This window comes from Muntiacus reevesi, chromosome 1 (assembly GCF_963930625.1).
Source record: "Muntiacus reevesi chromosome 1, mMunRee1.1, whole genome shotgun sequence".
NCBI classification, from domain to species: Eukaryota; Metazoa; Chordata; class Mammalia; order Artiodactyla; family Cervidae; genus Muntiacus; species Muntiacus reevesi.
Window position 1 is genome coordinate 48,207,500 of NC_089249.1, and position 26,852 is coordinate 48,234,351.

Sequence of the window (26,852 nt, forward strand, 5' to 3'; positions counted from 1 at the left end):
CTCTCTGTGGTTGCCGCACTAATTGTTTTATGCTCAGATAATTATTTTCTATGATCCTTTTGTTCACTTGGCATCTCTACCAAAGTCGAAGGATGGATGGATGGGATGTGCTGGGAGGTGGGATGAACTAACAGACTTTTCTCCATCTTTCTCCCTGAAGGCTTTTGGAGCCTAAGAAATGAGACGTTGCTTCTTAAAGGACAGGACACAGGCCGAGTGACTCCTGTAAAATGGGGAGTGGTTAGTTTTGTTTCTTACTATTTAAAATTTTTAAAGTTTTGTTTATTTTTAGCTGTGCTGGGTCTTTGTTGATATACAGTATTTTCTCTGATTTTGAAGCCTGGGGGCTTTTTTCTAGCTGTGGTGTGCAGGCTTCTCATTGCAGTGGATTCTCTTGTTGTGGAGCACTGACTCTAGGGCATAAGGGCTTCAGTAGCTGCGGTGTGTAGACTCTGGAGCACAGGCTCGATAACTGTGGTACACGGGCTTAGTTGCTCTGTGACATGTAGGGTCTTCCAAGATCAGGGATTGAACCCATGTCTCCTGTGTTGGCAGACAGATTCTTTACCACTGAGCCACCAGGGAAGCCCCTTTACTTTTTATTTTGAGGTGATTTCACACTTAGAGAAAAGTTTCAAGAGGAATGCAAAGAACTCCTCCCTGTTGTTAGAGCTCAGATTCCTCTGGTCGTATTTTGCCACATTTGTACTCTCATTTTCTCTTTCTCTCTGTATATGAATATATTATTATTATTGAGAAGCTTATGTGGAGAGTCTTTCAGATGCTGTGAATATCCTGTTCCTTGTCAAATTTTTCTCCCATTACTTTTAGCATGAAGGAATTGCTTTTGGTGTATTGTACCTATTGGGCAGCATTTTGAGGGAAAGGAAGTGGTCAGACTTCTTAGTAAAGGCTCTGCTTAGTGAGTGATTGTGTTCTTTTCCTGTTCCAATGGTGTATACTCTGGAAAAACGTAGGCTTTTTGGATTATCTAAACTGAGATCAGAGAAGGGAGATTAATTTTAAATGACTCATGTATGTGTGTGTATGTGTGTGTGTGTTCGGAAAGAGGGCCAGTGAGCAAAAATGTGGAAATTGGAGAAGGAAGCTGGGTTAGAGAAAAGGAAGCAAATAAAATCTCCTTGTTGATTGAGCTCTTGATTTGATCCTGTTAATGCCCAGTGCTTGCTAAGTCACTTCAGTCATATCCAACTCTTTGCAACCCTGTGGACCATAGCCCTCCTGGCTCCTCTGTCCATGGGATTCTTCAGGCAAGAATACTGGAATGGGTTGCCATGCCCACCTCCAGGGGATCTTCCCGACCCTGGGGTCGAACATATGTCTCCTGCTTTGGCAGGCGCGTTCTTTATCACTAGTGCCACTCAGGAAGCCTAGAGCACCATAACTTTCTGTAATTAATCAGATGAGCAAAACATCAGGTTCCTGTCTTAAAATCCTGGATCTTGGAGGGTTCTCCAAAGACCTTCTGATTCAAACCTTGCCTCTGGGAAGGAATCACTGGAAATGTCAGATAAATTTGGCTCTTCTTTCTTTTGTGATACTTGCAGAGGGGAGACACCCCTATTCTTTCTTACACAATGCAGGACTGCAAACTTGGGGAGCAGAAAAGAAAGATGAGGTCCCTTCCTTTAAGGAACATTCCCCACCCTCCTCAAAATTTTTTCGTCCTTTAACCTGAAACTGATCTTACTGTTTTTAGATAGTCTGTCTTACCTTATTTGGCTTGAACATTCATTTTTTCATACTGTTCATTACACTTTCATCTATTACTGGTCCTGCTTCAAGGTGATCGTATGTTATCAATTCTAAGAGTCTGCTGATTGTAAGATACACATTTAAATTTCATGGAATACTTTAAAAAGGTGAATATTTAAATTGATGAAATAGGGTTTAGGAACACTGGTGATAGAATCCACAATTTGTGCTGGTTCATTCATTCATTCAGCATTTACTCAACATAAATGATGTTAGTTATTTTTGGTGGGGAAGTACAGAGAATCGTTTCAGCCCTGAGTTGAAATTCAAGAAGATAAAGAAAAAAAAAAGGAATTGGAGAAAGGAGTTAGATCCTTTTTTCACCGTTTCCTAGCTTTAGGACCTGGGGAAAGTCCTAACTTCTCTGTGGTCTCAGTCCTCATCTGTACAGTGGGGTTGATGATACCCATCCTGTAGTTCGAGTGGGAGGCCTGGTAATAATATCTGAATATCATCCAGCTTACTCTCTGACACATCGTGCAACTCCTATGAGAGTAGGCACCAAATAAATATTTGTAAATAGACTGATTTATAGGCACATGCTTACTATGCCTGGTCATAAGACAGCATTGCAACTGGTCATTCCTTTGGATGCCTTGATTGCCTTCCCATTGCTCTAATGGAAGTCCTTCTGTTCCGTTTCCAGCGGAGACGGAGCACAGCTGGATACCGCCCCTTTGATATAGTCTGAGGACAGAAGTGGACTCAGCCCTACACACTACTTTTGAAACTGCAGGGAAATGACACGGCACCGTGGCCATCTGGGGGCCTCGGCACGTGAGGGCCATTTCTCCCAGTGCCCTCTGGCAGACCTGCATATCTGCTCCTACCTGATGGTGGGTACGTTCCTGGCTGTCAGTGGTACTGATGCGACCAGCTGCCACTGCCATCTGAATGCGTTGACCAGCTCCAGCTACTTCCCTGGCATGCGCCAAGCTTGCTTAAAGCCATGCTATAAATTTTGGTCCCTGCCTGGCTGTGTTTTTCCCCCTTTTCATTTTGAAATCTGTACATGTTTTCCTGGCTGGAGGAGAGGGAGATGGGGTGTGGAAATCCAATCAAATCCATATGCTTGCGCTGCATTTGCCCTGAAAGAAGAAGAAAGCATTGATGGGAGAGCACCTCTGAATGACATGGGGCCACTTTTACAAGCCCCGCGTCGGTCTCTTCGTTTCTGCCCCCTGCCAGGGTTTGAGAGGATCAAGTTCACGTGGGGACACTGTGCTCTCCTCCTCTCCCCTGTCTTGCTGTCTTCATCCCTCAGACCTTGCCTCCTTCTCTGTATCCTCAACGGGAGGTGAGGACAGATGATCAAATCTTCCCTTCTCTGCAGCCTGTGTGAGGCTGTAGCTGATTATTGCTACCCATGACCTTCTGTCTCATCTAGAGACAGTTCTGTTTATCATCCACAGCACTCAGGATCCTTGGTTCATGCTGATGCCTCAAGCTCCAGCTCCTTGGCTCTCGTGAATGCCTGACTCCACTGGCTTTTTAATTTTCTACAGGCTGGTGTCGGTTTCCACATTTCTGATTATTTTTAAGCTCGCTTTCACCTCAATACTTTCTTGGTATATATTTTAAAGAGATTTTTATGCATTGAGTGAGGTTTGGATGACAGAGGCATGAGCTTTCCCTAAACTCCAGAAGCTGGGCTCTTTGGCATTTGCCATGGTCAGGAGTCATCTTCTTGAACTTTGAAGTGGTTCTCCAGGCATCGTTCTCCACTTAGATAGCTCAGGAGCTCTGCCAGTGATCAGAAGTCATGGAACCCAGCGGTCCGCTATGGTTTTGGCACCAGGGACCAGTTTCAGGGACCAGTTTTGGCACCAGGGACCAGTTTTTCTATGAATGGCAGATGGGAAGGGGGTGGTTCAGGCAATAATGTGTTCAAAGATTCATGAGATAATAGAAGCGATGGAGAGGACAGCAAGCGGCAGATGAAACTTTGCTTGCTGCTCACCTACTGCCGTGTGGTCAACTTCCTAACAGGCCATGGATTGGTGCTGGTTCAAGGCCCGAGGGTTGGGGACCCTTGATGTAACCTTTGACTCAGGCCTCAAGTCCTTCTAGGGTTCTGCATTTGTATGCCGATGAAAAGAAGGCACTGGGACCGAGATTGCATCGAAGCTCAAAGGAGCTCCTCATTCTCTAGTCCTGAACTTAAAAGATGTGGATGGAGTCAGGGTGGGGCAAGGTCTACCTGCACGTAGATTCTTCAGGGAACCAGCCATCTGCTCAGAGAGTCTGGTGCTGCCCCTGCATGCCCCGATTCCTAAAGCGCTTCTGCGCGAGTCACCTGAAGCCTGGGGTTTCTTCTTGTCATTACTTGACCCACAGAGGTGCTCGCGTCCCGTGTTCACCATTCATGTGCTCAACAGGGACTTATCATGTGCCGGGAAATGGCGGGCCCAGGTGGAGAGGAAAAGATACATCAGTATAAGTACTGGAGGTGCTTATAGTTGGACTAGGGGGACAAAATATACCAGCCTTAAATCATAAGAGAGCAGTGGAGGCGGAAGGCATCGCCCCCTCCAGGCTGTTTGGCTTTGGGCCAGTTGTTTCCATCTGTGACCTTCACTGTCTTGTCCAAAGAGTGGTTGGCAGGATTGCATGTGGTGGGATATGTGAAGGGACTTTATATACTCAAAAGCGCAGTGCAGGTTTTCAGTATTTTTTGTTTTTAATTTATGTATTTGGCTGCATCGTGTCTTCATTGTAGCACGTGAGATCTTTGATTGCTATGCATGTACTCTAGATGTGGCACATGGGCTTAGTTGCTCTGAAATATGTGAAAGTCTTAATTCCCTGATCAGGGATGGAACCCATACCCCTTGCGTTGGATGGCAGATTCTTAACCACTGGACCACCGGGGAAGTCCCAGATTTTCAGTACTGTTGATTATAACTACAAAGTTTCGGTATGGTGCAGAGGAACTCAGTTACAGGATGTAACAGATGAGGGATGAAGATATATATCTGCCCACGGTGCTCATGGCTGGTGCAGAGTCCAAGGAAGGAATGATTTGGTTGGAGGGATGGGCTGGACTTGGGGAAGGAATTTGTTAATGGTCTCCCATAGAGCCTGGGTATGCCTAAGCATCTTTACCTTTAATCAGGCTGGCTCTTGATACCCCAGAAGAACTGACTGACTGCAGGTTCTGGGGTGTCCCAAAGCTGGTGTTGGTCTGCTGGTGAGTGACGCTGGGTCTTGAGATTGTTGGCTGAGGGGTCCAAGGTGTCTTGGAGCTGATGTCAACCTGCTGGTGGGTGGGACCAGGGCACAAGGTGTCCCAAAACTAGAGTTGGTCCTCCGGTGAACAGAGTCAGGTCTTGGGCTCTCTGGCTGCAGGGCCTTGGCAATCCCAGGGCTGGTGTTGGCCTATTGGTGGGCAGGATTAGTGATGGGACTGGTTCCTGACACACCAGGCTATGGAGTCCAGGGTGATTCAAAGCTTGTCTTGCCTCTCTGATCAGGGGCTGGAGCTCAGGCTGACTGAGGGGCCCAAGGTGTTGCTGAGCAGCTGTTGGCATGCTGGTGGGTGGGGGCTGGGGCCCAGGAGGTCTTGGGGCTGGGTGCCAGTCTGCTGATGGGTGGCCTGGGTCCTGATAGGGTGGGCTTCAGCCTGTGGTAGTCCTGGGGCTGGTTGGAGAAGCCAGATGCTGGGGCTAGTGCTGGCCCACTGGTGCGTGGACTTAGGTCCTGTAGTCTCTGGCCATGGGGCTTGGAGGTCCCAGCACTGCTGTGGGACAGCTAAGGTGTGAGGCTAGTCCCTGTGGCTGGTTCTGGCCTGCTGGTAGGTGGCTCAGAGCCCAGGGGTTCTGGAGCTGGTATAAAGTAACTGATGTGCGGGACTAAAGCCCAGGTGGTCCCGAGGCCAGTGCCAGCTCACTGGTGGGCAGAATCAGGTCCTGGGGACTGCATAGCCCTGGGGATCCTGGGGCCTGAACCAATGTGCTAGTGTGTGGGACTAGGTCCGGGGACACCCATAAGGCAGAGCTAGGTTCTGGGGTGGCTAGGTCTCAGGGGGTCTTAAGGCAGCCAGTTTGCTGGTGGGTGGGCAGCATCCCTGCTCAGTTTGTTGCTTGGCTTGGCCTGAGGCTCCCAGTACTGATGCCAGCAGACTGGTTTGGAAGCCAGGTCCTGGCACTAATGAACCAGAGGTGGGATTCCAGAATACCCTTGCCAGCTCCAGGATGCTTGTGATACAAGGAACTCCCCAAATTGGCTGCCGCCAGTGTCTGGGTCCCCAGGATGAGCTCCATCACCTCTTGCCTTTCCAGGAGGCTCTCCAAGATCATCAGGGGGTGGTTTGACCAGGCTCCTTTCAAATGACTGCTTCTGCCCTGGGTCCCTGAGTGGGTGGGATTTTGTGTGTATCCTATAAGAGTGGAGCCTCTGTTTCCCACAGCTCTCTGGTTCTCCTGGAAGTCAGCCCTGAGTGTGTAAGTGTTAGTTGCTCAGCTGTGTCCGACTCTTTGCCACCCCATGGACTGTAGCCCGGCCCTGCTGACCTTCAAAACCAAACATTCTGGGGGCTTGTCTTCCCCACGCAGGACCCCCAGGCTGGAGAACCTAATGTGGGGCTCAGGTCCCTCACTCCTTAGGAGGAGCTTCTGCAGTTGTAATCATCCTCCTCTTTGGCTTCCCTGGTTGCTCAGATGGTAAAGAATCTGCCTGCCATGTGGAAGACCCGAGTTAGAGCCCTGGGTTGGAAATGTCCCCTGGAGGAGGAAATGGCCACCCACTCCAGTGTTCTTGCCTGGAGAATTTCCTGGACAGAGGAGCCCGGCAGGCTGCAGTCCGTGGAACTGCTAAGAGTCAGACGTGACGGAGCGAGTTGGCATTTTGTTATGTTGTGTCGCATTTGTAGGTTGCCTCCCCAGGGGGTGGGACTTGACTCTTAAGTGTCTCTGCCTCTCCTAGCCATGTTGGTTTGGTTCCTTCTTTCTCTGTTTAGTTGTTGATGGTCTTTCCTGCTAGGTTCTGGTCTTTCTCATCAGCAGCTGCTCTGTGAATTGTAAAAAAACTCTGTTTTATTGTGCTCGTGGGAGCAGGTGAACGCAGAATCTTCCTACTCTGTCATCTTGGCCATGCCATCTGACAATCTAACTCAATAAATGAAAAACCAATGGGGTATAATGGGATAAAACAGCTCTCCTTCCTTTAGCTCCATTTCTTTTGGTAATGAACATATCTTTATGTGTTGTTATTAGTCGCTTAGTCGTGTCTGACTATTTGTGATCCCATGGACTATAGCCTGTCAGGCTCTTATTTCCTTGGGATTTCTCAGGCGAGAATATTGGAGTGGGTTACCATTTCATTCTCCAGGGGATCTTCCTGACTCAGGGATTGAATTCATGTCTTCTGCGTTAACAGGCAGATTCTTTACCACTGAGCCACCAGGGAAGCCCATATCTGTATGTATCACATAGTAATCTTGATCAGTTGTATGCAATATCAAATGTACTGAATTCTTTCTTGCGGTTTTTATGCTCTGCATTAACTCGGTATATTTCACTATATTTCAGTGTTCCTTAGGTTTCCATCTTTCTTTCAAGATTGGTTGTGGTTTAAAAAAAATAAACATTATTTAAGAATGAAAATGAAAACAGTGTAAAATGGCCAGAACTGCTAGGTGATAAATGGCTGGGGGCCAGAGCCTGAGCATGTGTCTCTAGTCACCATGGGACATGTTCTTGGAAGCTTTCAGGCTGCTCATTAATAAATAGAAAATGTCTAAATAATTATTTTATGGATTGCTTCTTTACAAATGGAAATTGGAACGGAGGCCGTTACTGCCTTTTTTGATGTGAATGGGTTTTGTAAACCATTGAATGGAGAATTCCGCTTTAGCTGATCCTTAGGGTCCCTTTCACAATTTTAGTAAAATATTAGAAAATAAATCATAATACTTTGTAAACTAGGAGGCTCAAGTCTGCATTATCCTCTACTGCGTTACCCAAGAAATACATGTCAGGGTTAAAGTGCAGGCTTGAAATTGGGCTGCTCTGAGCTGGCGCTGGATTCTTTTCTCGTTAGCTGGGTGACCTTACACAAGTTGCTCAATTTCTCTGAGCTGTGCTCAGCTCATGCAAAGAAGAGAGGCGGGCCAAGTAACCACCTCATGGGGTTACTCTCAGGACTTAGCATCCGTTAAACAAATGCTTGTTAAGCTACATGCCAGACTCATTCGAGGCACTAAGGGAACAATGGTGAATAGGACCGAAAAAGTCTGCCCTCGTGAAGCTTACATTCTAGCAGCGTGTGCGTGCATGCTCATCATTTCCGTCTCTTTGCGACTCCATGGACTATAGCTCACCAGGCTCCTCTGTCCGTGGGATTCTCTAGGCAAGAACACTGGAGTGGGTTACCATTTCCTTCTCCAGGGGATTCTCCCAACCGAGGGATCGAACCCATATCTCCTGCGTCTCCTGCATTGGCAGGCAGATTCTTTACCAGTGAGCCACCTAGGAAGCACAGTCTATCGGTGGAGATGGACAAAAACACGAATCAGTTTAGAAAACGCTGTTAAGTAATGTCAAGTGTTATGAAGAGCAGTGTAGCAAGGGCAGAGGTCAGGTGCCCTTTGGGGAGGGGTGAACCCAGGAGGCCTTTCTAAGGAACTGACACTGGAGAAGAAACAGAAGAAGCGATGGTGTGAATGTGAAAATGTGAGGATGGGGTTCCAGCTGCAGCAAAGGTCCTGAGGTGCAAGCTATTGGGGTGTGTTTGAGGGACAGTAAGGACTAATGAGGTAGAGCCAAGAAAAAGGGAAACAGCAGGAGAAAACAAAATTGTTCCAAGGGGGTCAGGGGCTGTGACCAGATCCCATAGGACCTAGTAGGTCATGTAAACAAGTTGGGGTCTCATCATGCATGCATGGGGAGGCATGGCTGCTAATCGAGGTCCACCCCTCCCCCACCCCTGGAGGAAATACACAAAGCAGTAGGAAGATGAGGGTTCAAACATGTCTTAAGTATTTCTCCTGGATTCTGAAGACGGTCCTGTCGAGGCTTTGGTATCTGGAAGCTCGGTTTGTTCCTGCCTTGTTTTTCTTGCTTCAACTAAACTTTCTCAGCTTTGACTTCTCTTCTGCCTGACTTCCCTTTTATAAAATTATTATACTTTAGTTTCCCTGCATTGAGTCTTCACCGCCGCACTCCAGCTCTTGGCCACAAGGCACCGGTTTCCCTTGGTGCAGCATGCAGGCTTAGTTAGCTGTGTTAGGTCTTAGTTGCAGCACGTGGGATCTTCCTTGGGTCATCTTTTATTGCAGTGCATAGACTCTCTAGTTTTGGTGCGTGGGCTTAGTTGCTGTGTGGCTTGTAGGATCTTAGTTCCCTGACTAGGGATGGAACCTGAGTCCCCTGCGTTGGAAAGTGGGGTCTTAATCACTGGACCACCAGGGAAGTCCCCTGCCTGACTTTTCCACCTGCCACTTGCACCTCCCCTCTCTGTCTGCCCCTGGACTGGATGCCCTGCACATCTGGTCCCGGGTCCTCTTGGGTCTCTGGTCCCATTTGCCCCTCTGAACACATCTGCTACGTGCCTGTGATGGACAGCGTCAGCTCCGCCCATTCTAGCTTTGGTCCTGCATCCTGCCGTCCTGGCCCCACAGTTTCCCTCACTCCGTAGACTGCTCTTTATTTGGAAACCTTTTAAATGAGAGGACTTAGCAAGGGAGAGGGAGGCACTTGATAGAAGTGGCTCAGGAGAGCATTAAAGACCCCGGGCGCTCTGGTTCCCCAAAGTCCTTTTTCCCCGATGGGACTTCTGGGCAGCTCCCATCCCGTTGGCCGGCATCTGTGTTGTCTCCTAATGTCAGGATTGGAGCCAAGCCCCATTTTCTCAGCCACCGTGAGCCCAGCCCCTTTTCCCTGGACTTTTTGGATTTCCCTCATATAAGCAAAATTTTCTTTCCAGAAGGGGCCCTTTCTTTGACCTCCCTGGGAAGGCTAAGAACTGAGTCTTCTGGCCTCGGATTGTTGATCAGAGGAGCCAGCCGTGGTGTCTGTCAGCCTGTGCCTGGCAGAGGGGTCGGCAGCCTGGCTCCTGCTGTCGGCTTTGGCAGAAGGGTGATGATCTGACTGCTCTTCCCAACCTGGGGTCCCGCACACAGGGCTGGGTTCAGGCTGACGATGAGAAGGCAGGTTGAGGGAGAGTCCTGGGGAACCTGTCATCCTGTGACTGGTAGGGAGGGTCCTTTCTCATGGATATGTCTGTACTCACAGGAGAGAAGGGCCACGTGCTTGGAGTCCTGAGCAAAGAAACCCATCAACACCAGTTTTAAATAAATATTAACTATGTCTGCGAAAGTGCAAGTGTTAGTCACTTGGTCTTGTCTGACTCTTTGTGATCCCCTGGACGGTAGCCCGCCAGGCTCCTCTGTCCATGGGATTCTCCAGACAAGAATACTGGAGTGGGTTGCTATTCCCTTCTCCGGGGGATCTTCCCAACCCAGGGATTGTACTTGGGTGTCCTTCATTGAGCCACCAGGGAAGCCCCATTTAAACCAAAGAGAAAGTGACCGGAAGGACCCCGACACCTTCAACCGTTTTGCACCTCTGAACCCAATCTTAACACTGATTTTTAACTCACCTTGTAAGGTTTTGTGAGAATGAAATGAGATGCTGTCAAACACTTAATTTAGGGCTTGACCCGTGGTCCCCGACACGTGAATGTCCCTCCCCTTGCTCTCCTGACTCCTTATCAGTCACATTATCTCCAGGCCGAGGTATAGGAGAGGATGCTGGCAATTCAGGAGGCAAAACTATGCCAGCCACATCTCTGGGTTTCAGCTGGGAGAGGCTTTTGCTGGCTGCCTGGCTGCTTCTGTAGTCAGAAATTCTAGGCTGACTTCCAGAGCCGTGGTGAACTTTAATTAAAGGCTCAGAACATTCTTTCCGGAGTCCCTGCACCTGCCCATAATCCTGCTCAGGGTACCTGAACCTGTGTGCCTTTAATCCACCTCAAGGGGCAGGGAAAGCCTGACCACTTTCTGTCAGACCAGGAAGGAGAGTGCCCCACTGCCGCTGTGTCAGATGATGTGGGCTTGGCAGGAGCTGAGAGCAGCAAACTACCTCTCCAGCTACATGGCTACCCCCTTCCCCCATCCCCCTGATACCCATCTCTGGCCCCAGTCTGATCTCCTGAGGATGGTGCCATCATCATGTGGCCTAGGTCATCACTTCGGGGACCTTGCTGAATGCTGACCTTGATCTCAGGCTGGTTACCTTGGTCTGGAAGCCTTGTCTTTGGTTGGCCTTCCGAGCTGCCCTCAGATGACAGCTCCCCTTTCAGGGCTGCTGGTCAGTCTGAGCCTGAATGATGATGCTTGCCTGATGTGGGTTACTTGTTTGGCTTAAAGGCAAGAGAGCGGGCAAGATGCCCTCCAGGGAGTCTGTTGGCTTGTGGGTTATAGGGCATGTGATATCTTGAGCCATTTCAAAGCCAAAGCATACTATATAGACAGAAAGGTGTATGCACCAAAAAATATACAGCTCTTTGAATTTTTGAAAACCGAATACACCCTTACACCCATCACCCAGATCACGGAAGAACATTACAATAAGTTCCCTACATATGAACCTTCAAGATGCAAACTCTCAAACGTGCCAAAGTGCTTTCGCACGTCCATCATCATCAGGCGTGAGTCAGCTGGCAGCTTGCCCTCCCTCTCCTGTTGTTGACGAGCCTTCGGCTCCACCGCCTCCCACCTCCTCTCCCTCTCCGGGTCAGTAACTCTCCTTGCCTGGCCACTCGATGCCAGCCCCTGTGTGCCTGCTGTTGTGCTGTCCTGTTGTCCTTTTCGAGGTACTGTACCGTGAGAGTAAAAATGTCTTCTTTACTTTTTGTGTCTGTTTTTTTATGTGCTATTTGTGTGAAAAGTATTATAAGTCTTATTACAGTACAGCGCTCTATAGTTGATTGTGTTAGTTGGGTACCTAGGCTAAATTTTTGGCCTTAGGAAAAGTGCTCTTGGAACAGAACTTGTTGGTACGTAGGGAACTTACTGTATTAACAGCTGGAGTCCCCCCACCCTCACCCATTTTCCCTGTAGTCGCTGCCTTCCTCGGGCTAATAACCATCTGTATGTAACACAGTTATTTTGCTTTTGAACTTTAAAGACATAGAGTTATACAGTGTAATAATTTTTGTGTACCTGAGGGTGTGTGGTGTTGTCCCCGTTGTTATATGCTCTTATATTTTGTCCATTCTCCTTGTTGGATAATATTCTTTTGGGCAAATGTGTCAGAACATATTTATCCATTCTCTTGCTTAGGGCCATCTGGGTAATTCCCAGTTTGGTGGGTGTTATGAATAGTGCCAGGCTTCCCAGGTGGCGCTAGTGGTAAAGAACCCACCTGCCAATGCAGAGACATAAGAGATGCTGGTTCGATCCCTGGGTCAGGAAGATCCCCTGGAGAAGGAAGTGGCAACCCACTCCAGTATTCTTGCCTGGAGAATCTCATGGACAGAGGAGCCTGGCGGGCTACAACCCATAGGGTCACAAAGAGTCAGACACAACTGAAGCGACTTAGCACACACGTACACACACACTCACACACATATTCGAATCACTTTGCTATACACCTGAAACTAAAACAACATTGTAAATCAACTATACTTCAATAAAAACAATTCTGGATGAACTTAAAAAAAACTTTCTTATTTTATTATAGCACCAAATATTCAATACTATAAATTTCTAAGTATTACTGGCATTCTAAGTGTAATGGCATCCCACAAATTTGATATGTGTGTTTTTATTTTCACTCAGTCAAAAATATTTTCTCATTTCCTTTGTGATTGCTTCTTTGACCCCTGGGTTACGTAGAAAGATATTGTTTAATTTCCAAATATTTGGGGATTTTCCCAGACATCTTTCTGCTGTTTAATTTAGTTGTGGTCATGGTAAAACATTTTTACTGTTTCATTTTTTAAAAATCTGTTAGATTCGCTTCACAATTCAAAACATGGTCTATCTTGGTGACTATGTGTTACAAAGAATGTGTTTTCTGTTGTTTGATGGTGTGTTACGTAGATATCAATTTGGTCAAGTTGGTTTGAAGTGACTGTTGTATCCTTATTGCTTTTTTTGTGCTTGTTCTGTCAACTACTAAAAAGAAGTGTTGAAGCCCCTTATTTATACAGGAGGAAATATGTATTTATCCTTCTAGTTCAATTCTATCAGTTTTTTTGTTCTTCAGTTTTTGTTATTATGGACCATTTTTCAAGTTGTTCTGGAATTTGTTACAATATTGCTTCTGTTTTTTTGTTTTGGGTTTTTGGCTGAGAGGCATAGGGAATCTTAGCTCCCTGACCAAAGATTGAATCTGCAGCCCATGCATTGAAAGGTGAAGTCTTAACCACTGGACCACCAAGGAAATCCTTAGTTCTATCAGTTTTAATTGCGTGTATTTTGATGTATGCATTTGACATAGGTATTTTACTGTATGCATCAATATTTAGGATTATTTGGTCTTCTTGATGAATTGATCACTTTATGATTAAAGTCTTTTACACCTCAGACTTCTTTTCATTAGTATTGGCATGGTATGTCTTTTCCCATTCCTTTGCTTTTATTCTGTAAAGGCCCATATTTCATGTGGGTTTCTTATACATTTATATTTAATGTAATAATTTATGTATTTGTATTTTAAATCTACCATATCATTATTTGTTTCTACTTGCTCTGTCTGTTCTTTGTTCCTGTTTTCTCATGCCCTCTTTTGAAATCTTATCATTCCACTTTATCTCCAGTATCAGCCATTTAAAAAACTTAGTGCTTGCTCCAGGGTTTACAAAATACATTAACGTATCATATTTTTCTTTCAAATAATATTATACTGCTTCACATAGAGCATAAGAACCTTACAACAGTATACCTCAGTTTCCGCCCTCAATTTCCTCCTTCCTATATTTTATGCTACTTCTACATACATTTCACTTTAATGTCTATTGTGAACACCACAATATGTTCTAACTGGTTTTGTTCTATGCCAGTGTTTCTCAAACTTTTTTCCCCATTGTTTCTTTCCTAAGGCACTTTGTAGCCATTATTTTTTTTCCTGAATTTCCTTTTCACAATTAAAATACTACAGATGTACCATATATCAGTTTATGTTCTTTGGCCTTCTGGAAGCCTTAAAAATAACTGTAATAACTAAGAGTTTTCGGCTTCCAAAGAACCAATTTTGTTCTCTTGGGGACAGTTTTGCCCCCATTGAGAATGATATTTTAGACAGTGAATTACCTTTTAAAAAGATAAAAAATAAGAAAAATGTCTTTATATTTACAATTATTTTTTTACTATTTCTGGTACTCTCACATGAAAGATCTGTATATCTAGATTTTTAACTAAAGAACTTCCTTTCACATTTCTGGTTGTTCAGATCTGTTGACAGTGAATACCCTCAGCTTTTGTTTGCTGAAATAGTTTTCATTTTGTCTTATTTTTGAAAGCCACTTTCTTTCTGTATAGTATTCTGGATTGACTGTTTTTTTTTTCATTCCATACTTTAAAGTTGCCACTTTCTTATCTTATGGCTTGCATAATTTCTGCCAAGAAACTGTGTATAAATCTCACCTTTGTTCCTTTGTACCTAATACCCTCCTTTCCTCGTCCCTCCCACCCCTACCACTCCAGTATTCTTCCCTCGTGGCTCAGCAGGAAAGAATCTGCCTGCAGTGCAGGAGCCACAGGATACATGGGTTCAATCCCTGGATCAGGAAGATCCCCTGGAGGAGGGCATGACAACCCACTCCAGTATTCTTGCCTGGAGAATCTCCATGGACAGAGGAGCCTGGCGGGCTACAATCTATAGGGTCGCAAAGAGTTGGACATGACTGAAGCAACTTAGCACGCATGCACTACCACTCCAACTTAAAGGTTTCTTTCTTCCTATCTTTGCTTTTCGGAAGTTGATTATGATGTGTCTAAGTGTGTGAGATTTTATTTTTATTTTTTGACCTGTTCTGCTTGGGGTTCCTTAGAATTCTTAGATCTGTTTTGTTATTTTTGATTAATTTTGGAAAATTCTTAATCATAATCCATGCAGATATTCCTTCTATCCTGTTTCTCTTACTCCTCTGGGACTTCAGTTACATGTATGATCCCTTCTTTGATACTGCCTGTAGCCCTTGATCAACAGATTCTCTTTTTTTCTTTATTCTTTGTATCTTAGTTTGGATAGTATTCATTGACTTGTACGCAAGTTTATTGAGTCTTCCCTCAGCTGCATTCAGTCACCTGCTAACACATTCTAATGAAGACATTTTTCATATCTGATAAAATATTTTTGCTCTAGTATTTCCATGTTACACTCTTGCGTTTCTGTCTCTCTGTGGAAATTCCCAATTTTCTCTTTTGTATTAGATTCTTCCTTAATGGATTATTGTAATTACTTTAAAGTTCCTGTATGGGACATCCCTGGTGATCCAGTGGTTAAGAGTTCACCTTTCATTGCAGGGGGTGTGGGTTCAATCTCTGGTTGGGGACTTAAGATCCCACAGGCCTCATGGCCAAAAAATCAAAGCATACAACAGGAGCAATATTGTCACAAATTCAGTAAAACTTTAAAAATGGTTCACATCAAAAAAAAAAAAAAAAAAAAAAAAAAAAGAGAGAGAGAGAGAGAAATCCCTGTATGATAATTGTGGCATCTAGATCAACTTTGGTTTTATTGATTGCCTCATTTCTTAACAGTTCATTTTTTACGTTTTTCAAGCTTTTTTTTTTTAAACATTCATCTGTTTTTATTTATTCGGCTGCGCCAGCTCTTAGCTGCAGCGTGTGTGCTCTAGTTCCCTGACCAGGGGTCGAACCCAAGCCCTCTGCATTGGGAATGCGAAGTCTTAATGGCAGGACAACCAGGGAAGTCCTGCTCAAGACTTTTTTTTTCTCAATTTCGAACACTGTGTTTGAGAGGACAGTAGAGACTAAATAAATGGTATTTATGCCCAGAAACAGGCTTCTGCCTCTCTGTCAGGCCTTTAGTGGGGGAGCGGGGCCGGCCCAGTCAGAGGTGGAGGTGGCTTTGGGTGCCGTTGCTGCTGGAATCACTCGTGCACCACGGACTTCAGATTCCTTGGTGGTGGGATGCTGTGACTGTGCTTCCTGGGGGTTGTTGTCGGTGTTCAGTCACCAAGTCGTGTCCGACTGTCTGCGACCCCGTGAACTGCAGCATGCCAGCCTCCCTGTCCTTCACTATCTCCCTGAGTTTGCTCCAACTCATGTCCATGGAGTCAGTGATGCTATCTAACCACCTCATCCTCTGTCGCCCCCTTCTCCTCTTGCCCTCAATCTTTCTCAGCACGAGTCGGGTCTTTTCCAATGGGTTGGCTCTTCATATCAGGTGGCCAGAGTATTGGAGCTTGAACTTCAGCATCAGCCCTTCTAATGAAATCGTTAAGGTTGATTTCCCTTAGGATTTACTGGTTGGATCTCCTTGCTGTCCAAGGGACTCTCAAGAGTCTTCTCCGGCATCCCGGTTTGAAAGCATCAGTTCTTCGGCGCTCAGCCTTCTTTATGCTCCAACTCTCACATCTATTGTAGGGCACTGGAAATTGGTCCTCACGGTTCCCTTTCAGCCCTTTGCCCCATGGAGGGGTCTCTCGCCTGCCCTTCCCCAGCATCAGACTGCTGATTTTTGTTACCCTCTGCTTGAGGCTTTTGGTTTAAAAGAAAGGTGGTTCAGGGAGATGGGGGAGCTTTCTTGCCTGTTTGCATTTAAGGGTGCTCTCTCTGACTCCTACGTTGTCTACAGTCCTCATGAGAAGCCTGCTGGTCTTCCCATAGGATCTTGTGAATGAGTACAACCTCCTCTTGTGTCTGGAGCGCCCAGTTATTCAATCTGTCATGCTGACCTTTGCTCAGCTTCCAGTGTCTTAAAAATTTTTAGCTGTTTCTTCTTACTCACTTTTATGGTGACTGCCTTTTTGTCTCACAACAAAACTGTTGTGAGTCCATGTTTCCTTGGAGGAGCTTGTCATTTTAAAAAAGTGTGGCTCATCTGATTACCTTGAAACTTCTACTGTCTGATGGGCTCATGAAAAGTTTTGATTCACAGGTTATCTAGCTTTTTTTTTATTGTTAGGATGAAACCTACATTTCCTGGCAGTTGTCTACATCCTAAGTGGAAGCAGTGCTCTGGTGGTCGATAAATAAGTTTTATTTGTTCTCCTAACTCTCTAGTCCTTAGATCAAAAGGTGAGCTGAGCCCCTATTTCCCTCTTGTGTTTTATGTCAGAGGCTCCTGAGAAATAAAATATACTTCTCCTCTGTGGATTGTGTTTTTCTCATCGAGCATCCATAATCAATATTCATCTCAGGGAAAACCCCTCTTTAGAGACTGAATGTGGTCATTTATTAACTGTATGATCTGGGGAACAAAAAGATATGGATGGTACCTTTTCTTTTGAAAAGAAACAACTTTTTATTATAAAAAGGAATTCATGAAAAAATAGAGTTGAAAAATGCAGAAACATCAAAAATAAAGCAGTAGAAACCACCCATCAGCTAAAGAAACCATGACCTGTATTTTATCTAATTTCTTCTAGTTCTTTTTCTATGACTGTATTTATACTGGTTTGTATACATCAGTGTGTGTGTGTTTGTGTGTGTTAGTTGCTCAGTCATGTTTGACTCTTTGTGACCCCCATGGACTGAAGGCCACTAGGCTCCTCCGTCCTTGGAATTCTCCAGGCAAGAATACTGGAGTGGGTTGCCATGCCCTTCTCCAGAGGATCTTCCCAACCTAGGGATCGAACCCAGGTCTCCTTCATTGCAGGCAGATTCTTTACCGTCTGAACCACCAGGGAAGCCCATATACATCAGTGTGTATGCCCCCAAATTTGTGTGCTTTATTTAAATAGTTTCAAAACGGTGTGTTTTTCTGTGGGTTGAGTGCTATGGCACTCATGAAACGCTGAGATGTTATTCACATGTGTCTGGTAAAGATGCCAAAATTTATGGCATATTCTCAGTTTGCTGTTAGGGCTGGATTCCTTCTTGAAACTTCTTTCTATGAACAGGTGTGCCTATGTGATTCTAATGGAATGCGATTCATTTCAGAAAACACCAGTTGTTGATTCCTTGTGCTGTGAGGTCCCCCCACCTTCCCTAGATAACTTCCCTTCCTTTCCATTTGTGCCGACCCATCGTCAGGTTTATAGCAAACAGAGAGAAGGAAAGTCTATGATCTTAACGTATGTTTCATTTTCTTCTTTTTCCAGAAAGTATTTTGGAGAAAAGATTGGACTGTATTTTGCCTGGCTGGGATTATATACATCCTTCCTCATCCCGTCGTCTGTCATTGGGATCATCGTGTTTCTTTATGGATGTGCAACCATCGAAGAAGATATTCCCAGGTGAGCCGATTTTAAAGGCGAAGGCTCAGTTCCCACATGTCAGTTGTTCAGAGTGTCATCCCAGTTGCAAGGACATCGTACATTTCACACGTATCCTTCCAGAGCCCCACCCTGTGTCCTCCTTCCCACTTCCTTTCCTTCTCTCCTGAGAGAGCGGGGAGCATTGGATTCTGAGAACGGCTCAGAGTCACGCTGAGTGTGGCCACTTCCTTTCCTGGCCAAACTCTTCTCCAGGACCAGGGTCTGATTGGGCAGGTAGAAGATAATTGGTAAGAAAAGAAACTATGCCTGGGAAAAGTTTTTTCCCCCTCAACTTTGTGGCATTTTTCTCTCATTTTCCAGACATACCAACTGTTGAGTGGCATTGGGTAGGGATGGCATCTACGTGGTCAGCTACTGCTGGGATAAAATGCTATGAGATGAGGACACCTCAGCCCTGGCTCTGGGAGTCAGAGATTGCAGGAGGTGACAGGGGGCTCTTGAAGATCCAAGAGATGGAACAAAGGCTGGTCCTGATGAGGAATAGAGATCCGACAAAAAAATAGACATTCAACAAATGAACATCCTTTAGGGTGGACTGTTTTACGTATTAGCTGTGAAACGGGGTACCTTGCTCCCTGACTTTCCATTTCCTTGGCTGTCAAATGGCAATACTAACACCTGCCTCATGGTGGTATCCTGAGGATTAAAGGAGACAGTGTCTGGCACCCAGAAAAGTATTCATAAACAATTCTTGAGCGAACCAACATAGGCAGAAATAGAGTACAGGGGACAGAATAGACACTTAGCCAATGTTTAGAATTTAAAGCTCTTGGCACCTCCAGAACTGTCCTGGCAAATTGAAGCATCATTTGTGTATTTTAATACTCTTGCAGTTGCAAGTGATAGAAATGCATGGAAACTAGCTTAAGCAAAAATGGGAATTTATCCTCGGGGTTCGGTGGGGAGGCCTCAGTGGATCCAGTGACTGGCAAGTGGTTTGCCCAAAGGACCGTGGAAATAGGGATTCCTTCTGTTTACTGGCTGTCTCTGATTCTTTCAAGTATTTCTTGTTTCACTACAGAGTTTCTCCATAGGATGTGTATGTTGCTGCTAGTAGCTCACGGGGTGTCACATTTTAAGAGCTTTATGTGTGATTGATCCCAAGTGAAAAAGTCCTGTCAACTCCTTTTGGCCTAAGTGGCGGCCGTGGACCAGCTGATCATGCCTGGGGGTGGGTGGTGAGGGGGGCAGAGTGACACCGTGTCGCGGGGATTCTCCTTCAATAGCCTGGGGGATGGGGGCACTGGGAAGCCTGCAGGTGTCCACTGCAGTGGGGGGTGGTGATGGGGAAGTCAGGGCGATCCTGAAGAAACGGGGAGAGCTGGGCTGTTTGAGGATAGCATGATAAGTGGTGAGAACCAGGTGGCTCTGGCCTTTTGTCACACTGTAGAAAAGCTCTTGTGAATTAGTGAAACTGGCAATGACATGTATGTAGTTAGAAAAAAGCTAAATACCTTGGTATAAGCCCAAGGATTTGAATATTTGTGTATAGAACCCTCTCATCATCCATCCAGGATTCTTGACTGGAGTTCTGGGACCTTTGAGCTACGTTTTCAGGGCTCTGCCATCCACAGCATAAAGGAAGAAGGGGTGTGTGTGTGCGTGCACACACACGTGCTCAGTCATATCTGACTCTTTGCCACCCCATGGACTGTAACCCAGCAGACTCCTCTGTTCATGGAATTCTCCAGGCAAGAATACTGGAGTGGGTTGCCATTTCCTACTCCAGGGAATCTTTCTGACCCAGGGATGAAACCCATATCTCCTGCATTGGCAGGCAGATTCTTTACCACTGCACCACTTGGGGAGTCCAAAGGAAGAAGGGATGCACACTGCATTCCTAATGTGAGTTGTACCAGTGCTGGATGGTTTTTATGTGCTGTGTCTTCGATCTTGAAGTGATCAATGTTGACAGCGATAGGTATTCTTATTCTCACCTCAGAGAGATGGAGACATGGTCTCCATGGAGAGTCAGGGTCACCTAACTTCTCCAGCTTCAGCAAATAATAGTTGTCAGGGTTGGGATTTTTTAAAATTTGCCCCTGGTTCTAACCCAGATCAGTGAAATCACACTGATGTTTTATTTATTTATTTTTCACCCATGCCCCTCGGCATGTGGAATCTTAGTTCCTTGACCAGGGATCGAACCCTCAGCCCCTGTAGTGGAAGTGTGGAGTCTCAACCACTGAACTGCCAGGGAAGTCCACCATGGTTGAGATTTGACCTCTGTTGCCTCCTGGCTTTTCAGGTGACTCAGTGGTAAAGAACCCGCCTGCCAATGCAGGAGACTCAGGAAATGCAATTTCAATCTCTGGATCAAGAAGATCCCCTGGAGTAGGAAATGGTTACACACTCCAGTATTCTTGCCTGAGAAATCCCATGGACAGAGGAGCCTGGTGGGCTACCATCCATGGGGTTGAAAAGAGTCGGACATGATTAAGCAACTGACCATGCAGGCACATGCCTCCTGCTCCAAAGCCTTTGCTTCCCCCAGTAATCTGTGGCATCTTCCCCAGGGTTCTGACCCTCCTTGGCAGCCCAGGAGCTCCACGGTCCTTCCTGGTGCCTTCTCAGAGAACATAGCTCTGTTGCCCCATTATGATTGCTGGAGACTGGGGTCTCAGGTTGATCCAAACTGGAGGACTCGTCCCGTGCACTGAGGACCAACAGTGCGGCGGGTAGGGAGTCCATGTGCTGGTTGATCAGGACTTGGGACTTGTGCCCTGGTTCCCCACATGGGAATGCATGTGATTGTGGCCATGGCAACTGGAAGGGACCATGGTCTACACATGCTGCAAAGGCGTGTACCTGTGCACACGTGTGGGCTCTCGTATGTGTGTAGGTGTACATGCTTGTACAATGAGATCATCATCATTGCAGATACATCACAATGCCTGTCGAGTGTGTGATGTTTTATAAACTATGGATAGCAGTCCATTAGTGGATTATAGAATCAATTTAATGGTTATCTTTTAAATGAACTAGAATAAGGGTCTTCCCTGGGGATCCAGTGGCTAAGACTCCAGTCTCCCAATACAGGGGGACTGGATTTGATCCCTGATTTGGGAACTAGATCTTACATGTTCCAAGTGAGAGTTCACATACGGCAACTGAAAGATCCTGTGTGCCACACTGTGACCTGGTGCAGCCAAGTAAATAAATAAGTATTTTTAAAAATGCAGTAGAATAAGACTAAAGGAAATCAACCCTGAATATTCATTGGAAGGACTGATGCTGAAGCGGAAGTTGGCCACCTGATGTGAAGAACTGATTCGCCAGAAAGACCCTGATGCTGGGAAAGATTGAGAGCAGGAGGAGAAGGGGGTGACAGAGGATCAGATGGCTGGATGGCGTCATCGACTCAGTGGACATGAGTTTGGCAAACTCCGGGAGTTAGTGAGGGACAGGGAAGCCTGGTGTGATATAGTCTTTGGAGTCACAGAGTCGCCAGATATGACTGAGTGGCCAAACAATGAAGAATAAGATAAGATAGAGTAGAATGAAATATAATTTTAGTATTCATCACGAGAAGGAAGTATCAGAATTGTTTCATGACATTCAATTTAGTGATATAAGTGTGTTTATGGATAGAGAATATGTCTATATTTGCATAGTGGAGTCTGTTGTAAAATTTTTTGAACTTTTTTAACTTTCCAGAATGAAAATGTGTAAAATTGGCTGCTATAAAATTTGAAATTTTGATTCTCAGTTTTTCATACTCAGAATAGGGTATGGCCAACCAGGAAGGTGTGAACAGAAAAAGTCAAGCATATTATGAAGTAGTTTTTGAGAAGTCCTCCTCAGTCATAATTGTATATCTATCAAAAGTCCAAGCTCCATGCCCGATGAACACTCACAAACAATCGATACCACTCCTTGTCAATAAAAGAACAGCCTGTAAATCCCAATACAGAATCCAGACAAATTCGTACCCTTCGGGGGTTTGTGTCTATCAGTCACTCCTTGTTGTTTTGTTGTTCAGTTGCCAAATCATGTCTGATTCTTTGTGGACCCATGAACTGCAGGACGCCAGGCTTCCCTGTCCTCCCAGCCACTCCTGAGCGATTAAAAACTTTCACCCTTCCTGGGATTATTTTAAAGCTCTCCACTTTGGGCATCAGACCTGGAATTTAGTATCTGTGTATCACTTTTTAAAAAGGTGTTTTGTTTTGAAAACCATACAGATTCACTGGAAGCAGTAAAGAGAGTGCAGAGGGGCCCGATGTACCCTTCATCCACTTTCCCCCAATGATTATGTCTTATAAAGCCACAGTCCAGCATCAAAACCAGAAAAGTTACATTGCGTGAAACTTTAAATGTACCTTTTATCGCCAATAACTTTGATATGTGAGTCACGTGTTTCACTAAATAGTATTTCCATATGTGCGCGATATGTCTAGAGAACCTTCGTCTGCTTAGCAAGGGGTTGGTTCCGTTTGTTCTCCATTTGCTTACATGCATGGGAAGGGCTGGAGCTTTTTTTTTTTTTTTTAAAGGTGATTAATCTAAACCACATTTAAAAAAAAACTGGTTACTTTAGAGCTGAGATCTTAATAGCAGATGTTCTGTCTGAATTTCTTGAATAATTGCCTCCCTTTGTGGCTAGTAGAGCCCTGTATGTCACTGGACTTGTGAGCGGTGGGTCACTCATTGAGAACACCACCCACTCCGGGGTCTTGGTTCATCTGATGGTCAGGCCATTCATCAACCTTCTTCTGTGTCTGAGAGAACATGATAGATTGAAGAAACACGTCATTGGATTTATAGCCACTGTGGCTTCTAACTAAGAATCTGTGGATGATGCAGCTAGTGAATGACCCAGACCGGACTTTAGTGAATGACCCAGACCTGACCTCAGTTCTCGGGGCGTCTCCCCCTCTTTCAGCTTGTCTCAGAGACTACAAAGTCCTTTAATGTCACCCTAAGGTAGAATTTCTCCAGGATCTTCTTCCAGTTGCTTGCATCAAAAACTCAAAAGATGCAATAAAAAATCGCCAACCCAATACATACAGAGCATTCTGACTTCAAACCTAAATGATGTGGGACTATCCATGCTAGCATGGTTGCCATTTTGTACAAATGATTGTCAGTTGACTGTATTCTAATTTTAAAACCATTTATGTACACAGCATTCACATTTCAAAGTACTCTGTACCAAGGTGGTGCTAATATTTTTTTTTCCCCTGACCTTTTAGCATGGACTAGTTCTGATTGAGATTAGGTTTTCTAGGATTATCCATCTCCTTGTATATATGTAAAAAATCTCCTCCATGACAAAATTTGAGAAGCAGTGGCAGATTTTATTTTCTTGAGCTCCAAAATCACTGTAATAATGACTGTAGTCATGAAAATAAAAGACACTTGCTCCTTGGAAGAAAAATTGTGACAAACCTAGACAGTGTATTAAAAAGCAGAGATATCACTTTGCAGACAAAGGTCTGTATAGTAGCAGTTATGGTTTTTCCTGAGGGCTTCCCTCATAGCTCAGTCCATAAAGAATCTGCCTGCAATGCAGGAGACTCGGGTTTAATTCCTGGGTCAGGAAGATCCCCTGGAGCAGGAAATGGCAACTCTCTCCAGTATTCCCGCCTGGAGAATCCCATGGACAGAGGAGCCTAGCAGGCTACAGTCCATAGGGTCACAAGAGTCAGACATGATTTAGGGACTAAACTGCCACTGCCATGGTTTTTCCGGTAGTCGTATATGGATGTGAGTTGGACCATAAAGGTGGCTGAACACCCAAGAGTTGATGTTTTTGAACTGTGGTTATGGAGAAGACTCTTGAGAGTCCCTTGGACAGCAAGATCAAGCCAGTCAATCCTAAAAGAAATCAACCCTGAATATTCATTGGAAGGACTGATGCTGAAGCTGAAGCTCCACTATATTGACCACCTAATTTGAAGAGCCAGCTCATTGGAAAAGACCTTGATGCTGGGAAAGAGTGGAGGCAGGGGGAGAAGGGAGCAACAGAGGGTGAGATGGTTGGTTGGTGATGAATTCAAACAAATTCTGGAAGGTAGTGTAGTATAGGGAAGCCTGGCATGCTGCAGTCCATGGGGTCACAAAGAGTCGGACTCGACTTAGTGACGGAACAGATACGGCTCAGAAGCAAAGCTGTTTGCTGGACTTTGTGCAAACTGACAAGTTTTCCGTATGAATCTGTTTTCTAATCGGTACCCTTCTCCTAAAAGCACCAGCTCCTCTACCAGGCAGCCATCACGTGTCTGGCCCAGAAGACTTCAGTCCTGCTCTCCAGTTACCAATAAACACATGCCCAGGTGAAGTCAGCATGGCTGAACTTACTATTAAGAAATTACTATTTAATATTGTCGTAGTGAGTGAGTCACCGATCTTGACACTTGCCAGTGGAGTGCGCAGCAGCAAGTCCGTGGAGGAGCTGGGATTTATCCTGAGACCCAGAGTTTCCATTCTCTCACACAGAAGGACTTCCCTGCCGAGGCTCATTAAAAACGAGCCTGAGAGCTGGGACTTGACAGACGCCGACAGCCCTCGGTGAAACCTTTTGACTGCTTAGCGATGGGAGCTAGACACAAGCATCCAGCCGGCTTCTGGGTTTCATCTAAGCCCTTGGCTCAGGCATCCGGGTACCAGCTCCCTCAGCCGGCTGTCCCATGCTCGGTAGCGCCCTCTGCTGCCTCTTTCCGGAGAAAACCCAGCTGTGGTTTCAGCCTGTGATCCCTGCCTCCCCATCATGGGGTCTGGTCGCCTCCAGCTGCTTTGTGAGAACGGCCAGTGCTTCATTTTCGTGAAATCTCTAGTTCTCCACCCTTTTCCCCAGGGGATGAGCTGAGCCATCTACTCATCCCCGAGGGGAAATATCACACACCAGAGTGATGAGTTCATTCACTTTCCTACCGGACTGCAGTGTGGAGGGTTATTGGGGAAACCAGTTGGGACTGAGAAATCCTCGGTTCTTATTTGCAAGCACCCGATGAGCCTGAAGTTATTGGGTCCAGCTGATCCACCTAACAAGTGAATGGAATTTCAAATATATGCACGAGTCTGGTAAAGAGAAATATACTGAAAATAAGTGAGAATAGAGATGATGTTTATTTGACTCATGCTTTGTTCTCTTGGATTCTTGGAATCTAGACTTTGGGAGAATTTACCTTATTCTTCCTTGGTGGTTTCCCTGGACTTCCCTGGTGGCTCAGATGGTAAAGAATCTGCTTGCAATGCAGGAGACCTGGATTCGATCCCTAGGTTGGGAAGATCTCCTGGAGAAGGGAATGGCACAGTCCACTCCAGTATTTTGCCTGGAGAATTCCATGGAGAATTCTTGCCCAGGTTCCATTCCAGAGGAACCTGGAGGGCTGCGGTCCATGAGATCGAAAAGAGTCGGACACAACTGAGCAATTAATACACATCTTATTCTTCTAGCCTCTCGCATCCCATTTTGTGGTTAGGATAATTGTTATTAAGTTGAGGTTACTAATCCGTCTTCTCCAAACAGTTGCATGGCTGATTCACTTAGAAGTTGGGCTTCCTCCCTCCTGACTCCATTCTGCTTTACATGACTTCTCTTTCTGGGAGGAAGACCTTGTGCTGGTCTAATGGTATGCTCATGTTGATTCCTCCATGTGACCATCCTAATACACGAATGAGATAGCTCATGCTTGAATGAGGACGATAAACTCTGACCTCTGGTGGGTGATTTATTCATAATTGTTGATGCTTCCCATCAGCCCCATAGCACATGTGGATGGGACTTTATATAGCACCAGGCTTCCCTGGTAGCTCAGATGGTAAAGAATCCACCTGCAATGTGGGAGACCTGAGTTCAATTTCTGGATTGGGAAGATTCCCTGGAGAAGGGAACAGCTACCCACTCTAGTATTCTTGTCTGGAGAACCCCATGGATAGAGAAGCCTGACGGGCTACAGTCCACGGGGTCGCAAAGAGCAGGACAGGACTGAGCATTTAGCACTTTCACTCTTTTATATGGCACCATCCAACGCACAGCATAACTGATACGTGGTCACTCACTTTCCATTGAGTCACGTCTAGTGATGGCTTCCATACCTCCAAAGGTAGCCCATCCAGTTTTTAAATATATTTTTCACTGTATTGTGAAATATTTTTTACCGTATTGTGTTAGTAGACGTATATCCCCTCCGTCTTGAGCTTCTCCCTTCCACCCCCCACACCCCATCCCACCCCTCTAGGTCATCACAGAGCATGGAGCCGAGCTCCCCATCTATCCAGCAGCTTCCCACTAGCTATCTCCTTCATACAGGGTGGTGTCTATGTGTCCGTGCTGCTCTGTCCATTTGCCCCATCCTCTCCTTCCCTCCGGGTCCACAAGTCCATTCTCTAAGTCTGTGTCTCCATTCTTTCCCTGCAAATAGGTTCATCCGTATCATTTTTCTAGATTCTAGATATATGAGTTAATATAGGACGTTTGTTTTTTCCTTTCTGACTTACTTCGCTCTGTGTGCTTGACTCCAGGTCCATCCACATCACTACAAATGACCTAATGTTATTCCTTTTCATGGCCAAGTAATATTCCATTGTACATCTGTACCACATCTTCTTTATCCATTCATCTGCCCACCCATTTTTAAAGACAAGATATTAAAAACAGTACTCCCAAGGGGAAGAATCCAAGCCCAGCTCTCCTATGCCTTGTTGATGCAGTTACT

At 45.5% G+C, this 26,852-nt stretch overlaps 1 protein-coding gene across 1 annotated transcript in view; it reads left to right on the forward strand.

The window, feature by feature from the left end:
- ANO2 (anoctamin 2) overlaps positions 1-26,852 on the forward strand; it is a 324,331-nt gene that overhangs the window by 126,048 nt on the left and 171,431 nt on the right. The window contains exon 10 of the mRNA XM_065923366.1: positions 18,013-18,147. Within this exon, the coding sequence (XP_065779438.1) occupies positions 18,013-18,147 (135 nt within the window). The remainder of the gene's footprint in view (positions 1-18,012; positions 18,148-26,852) is intronic.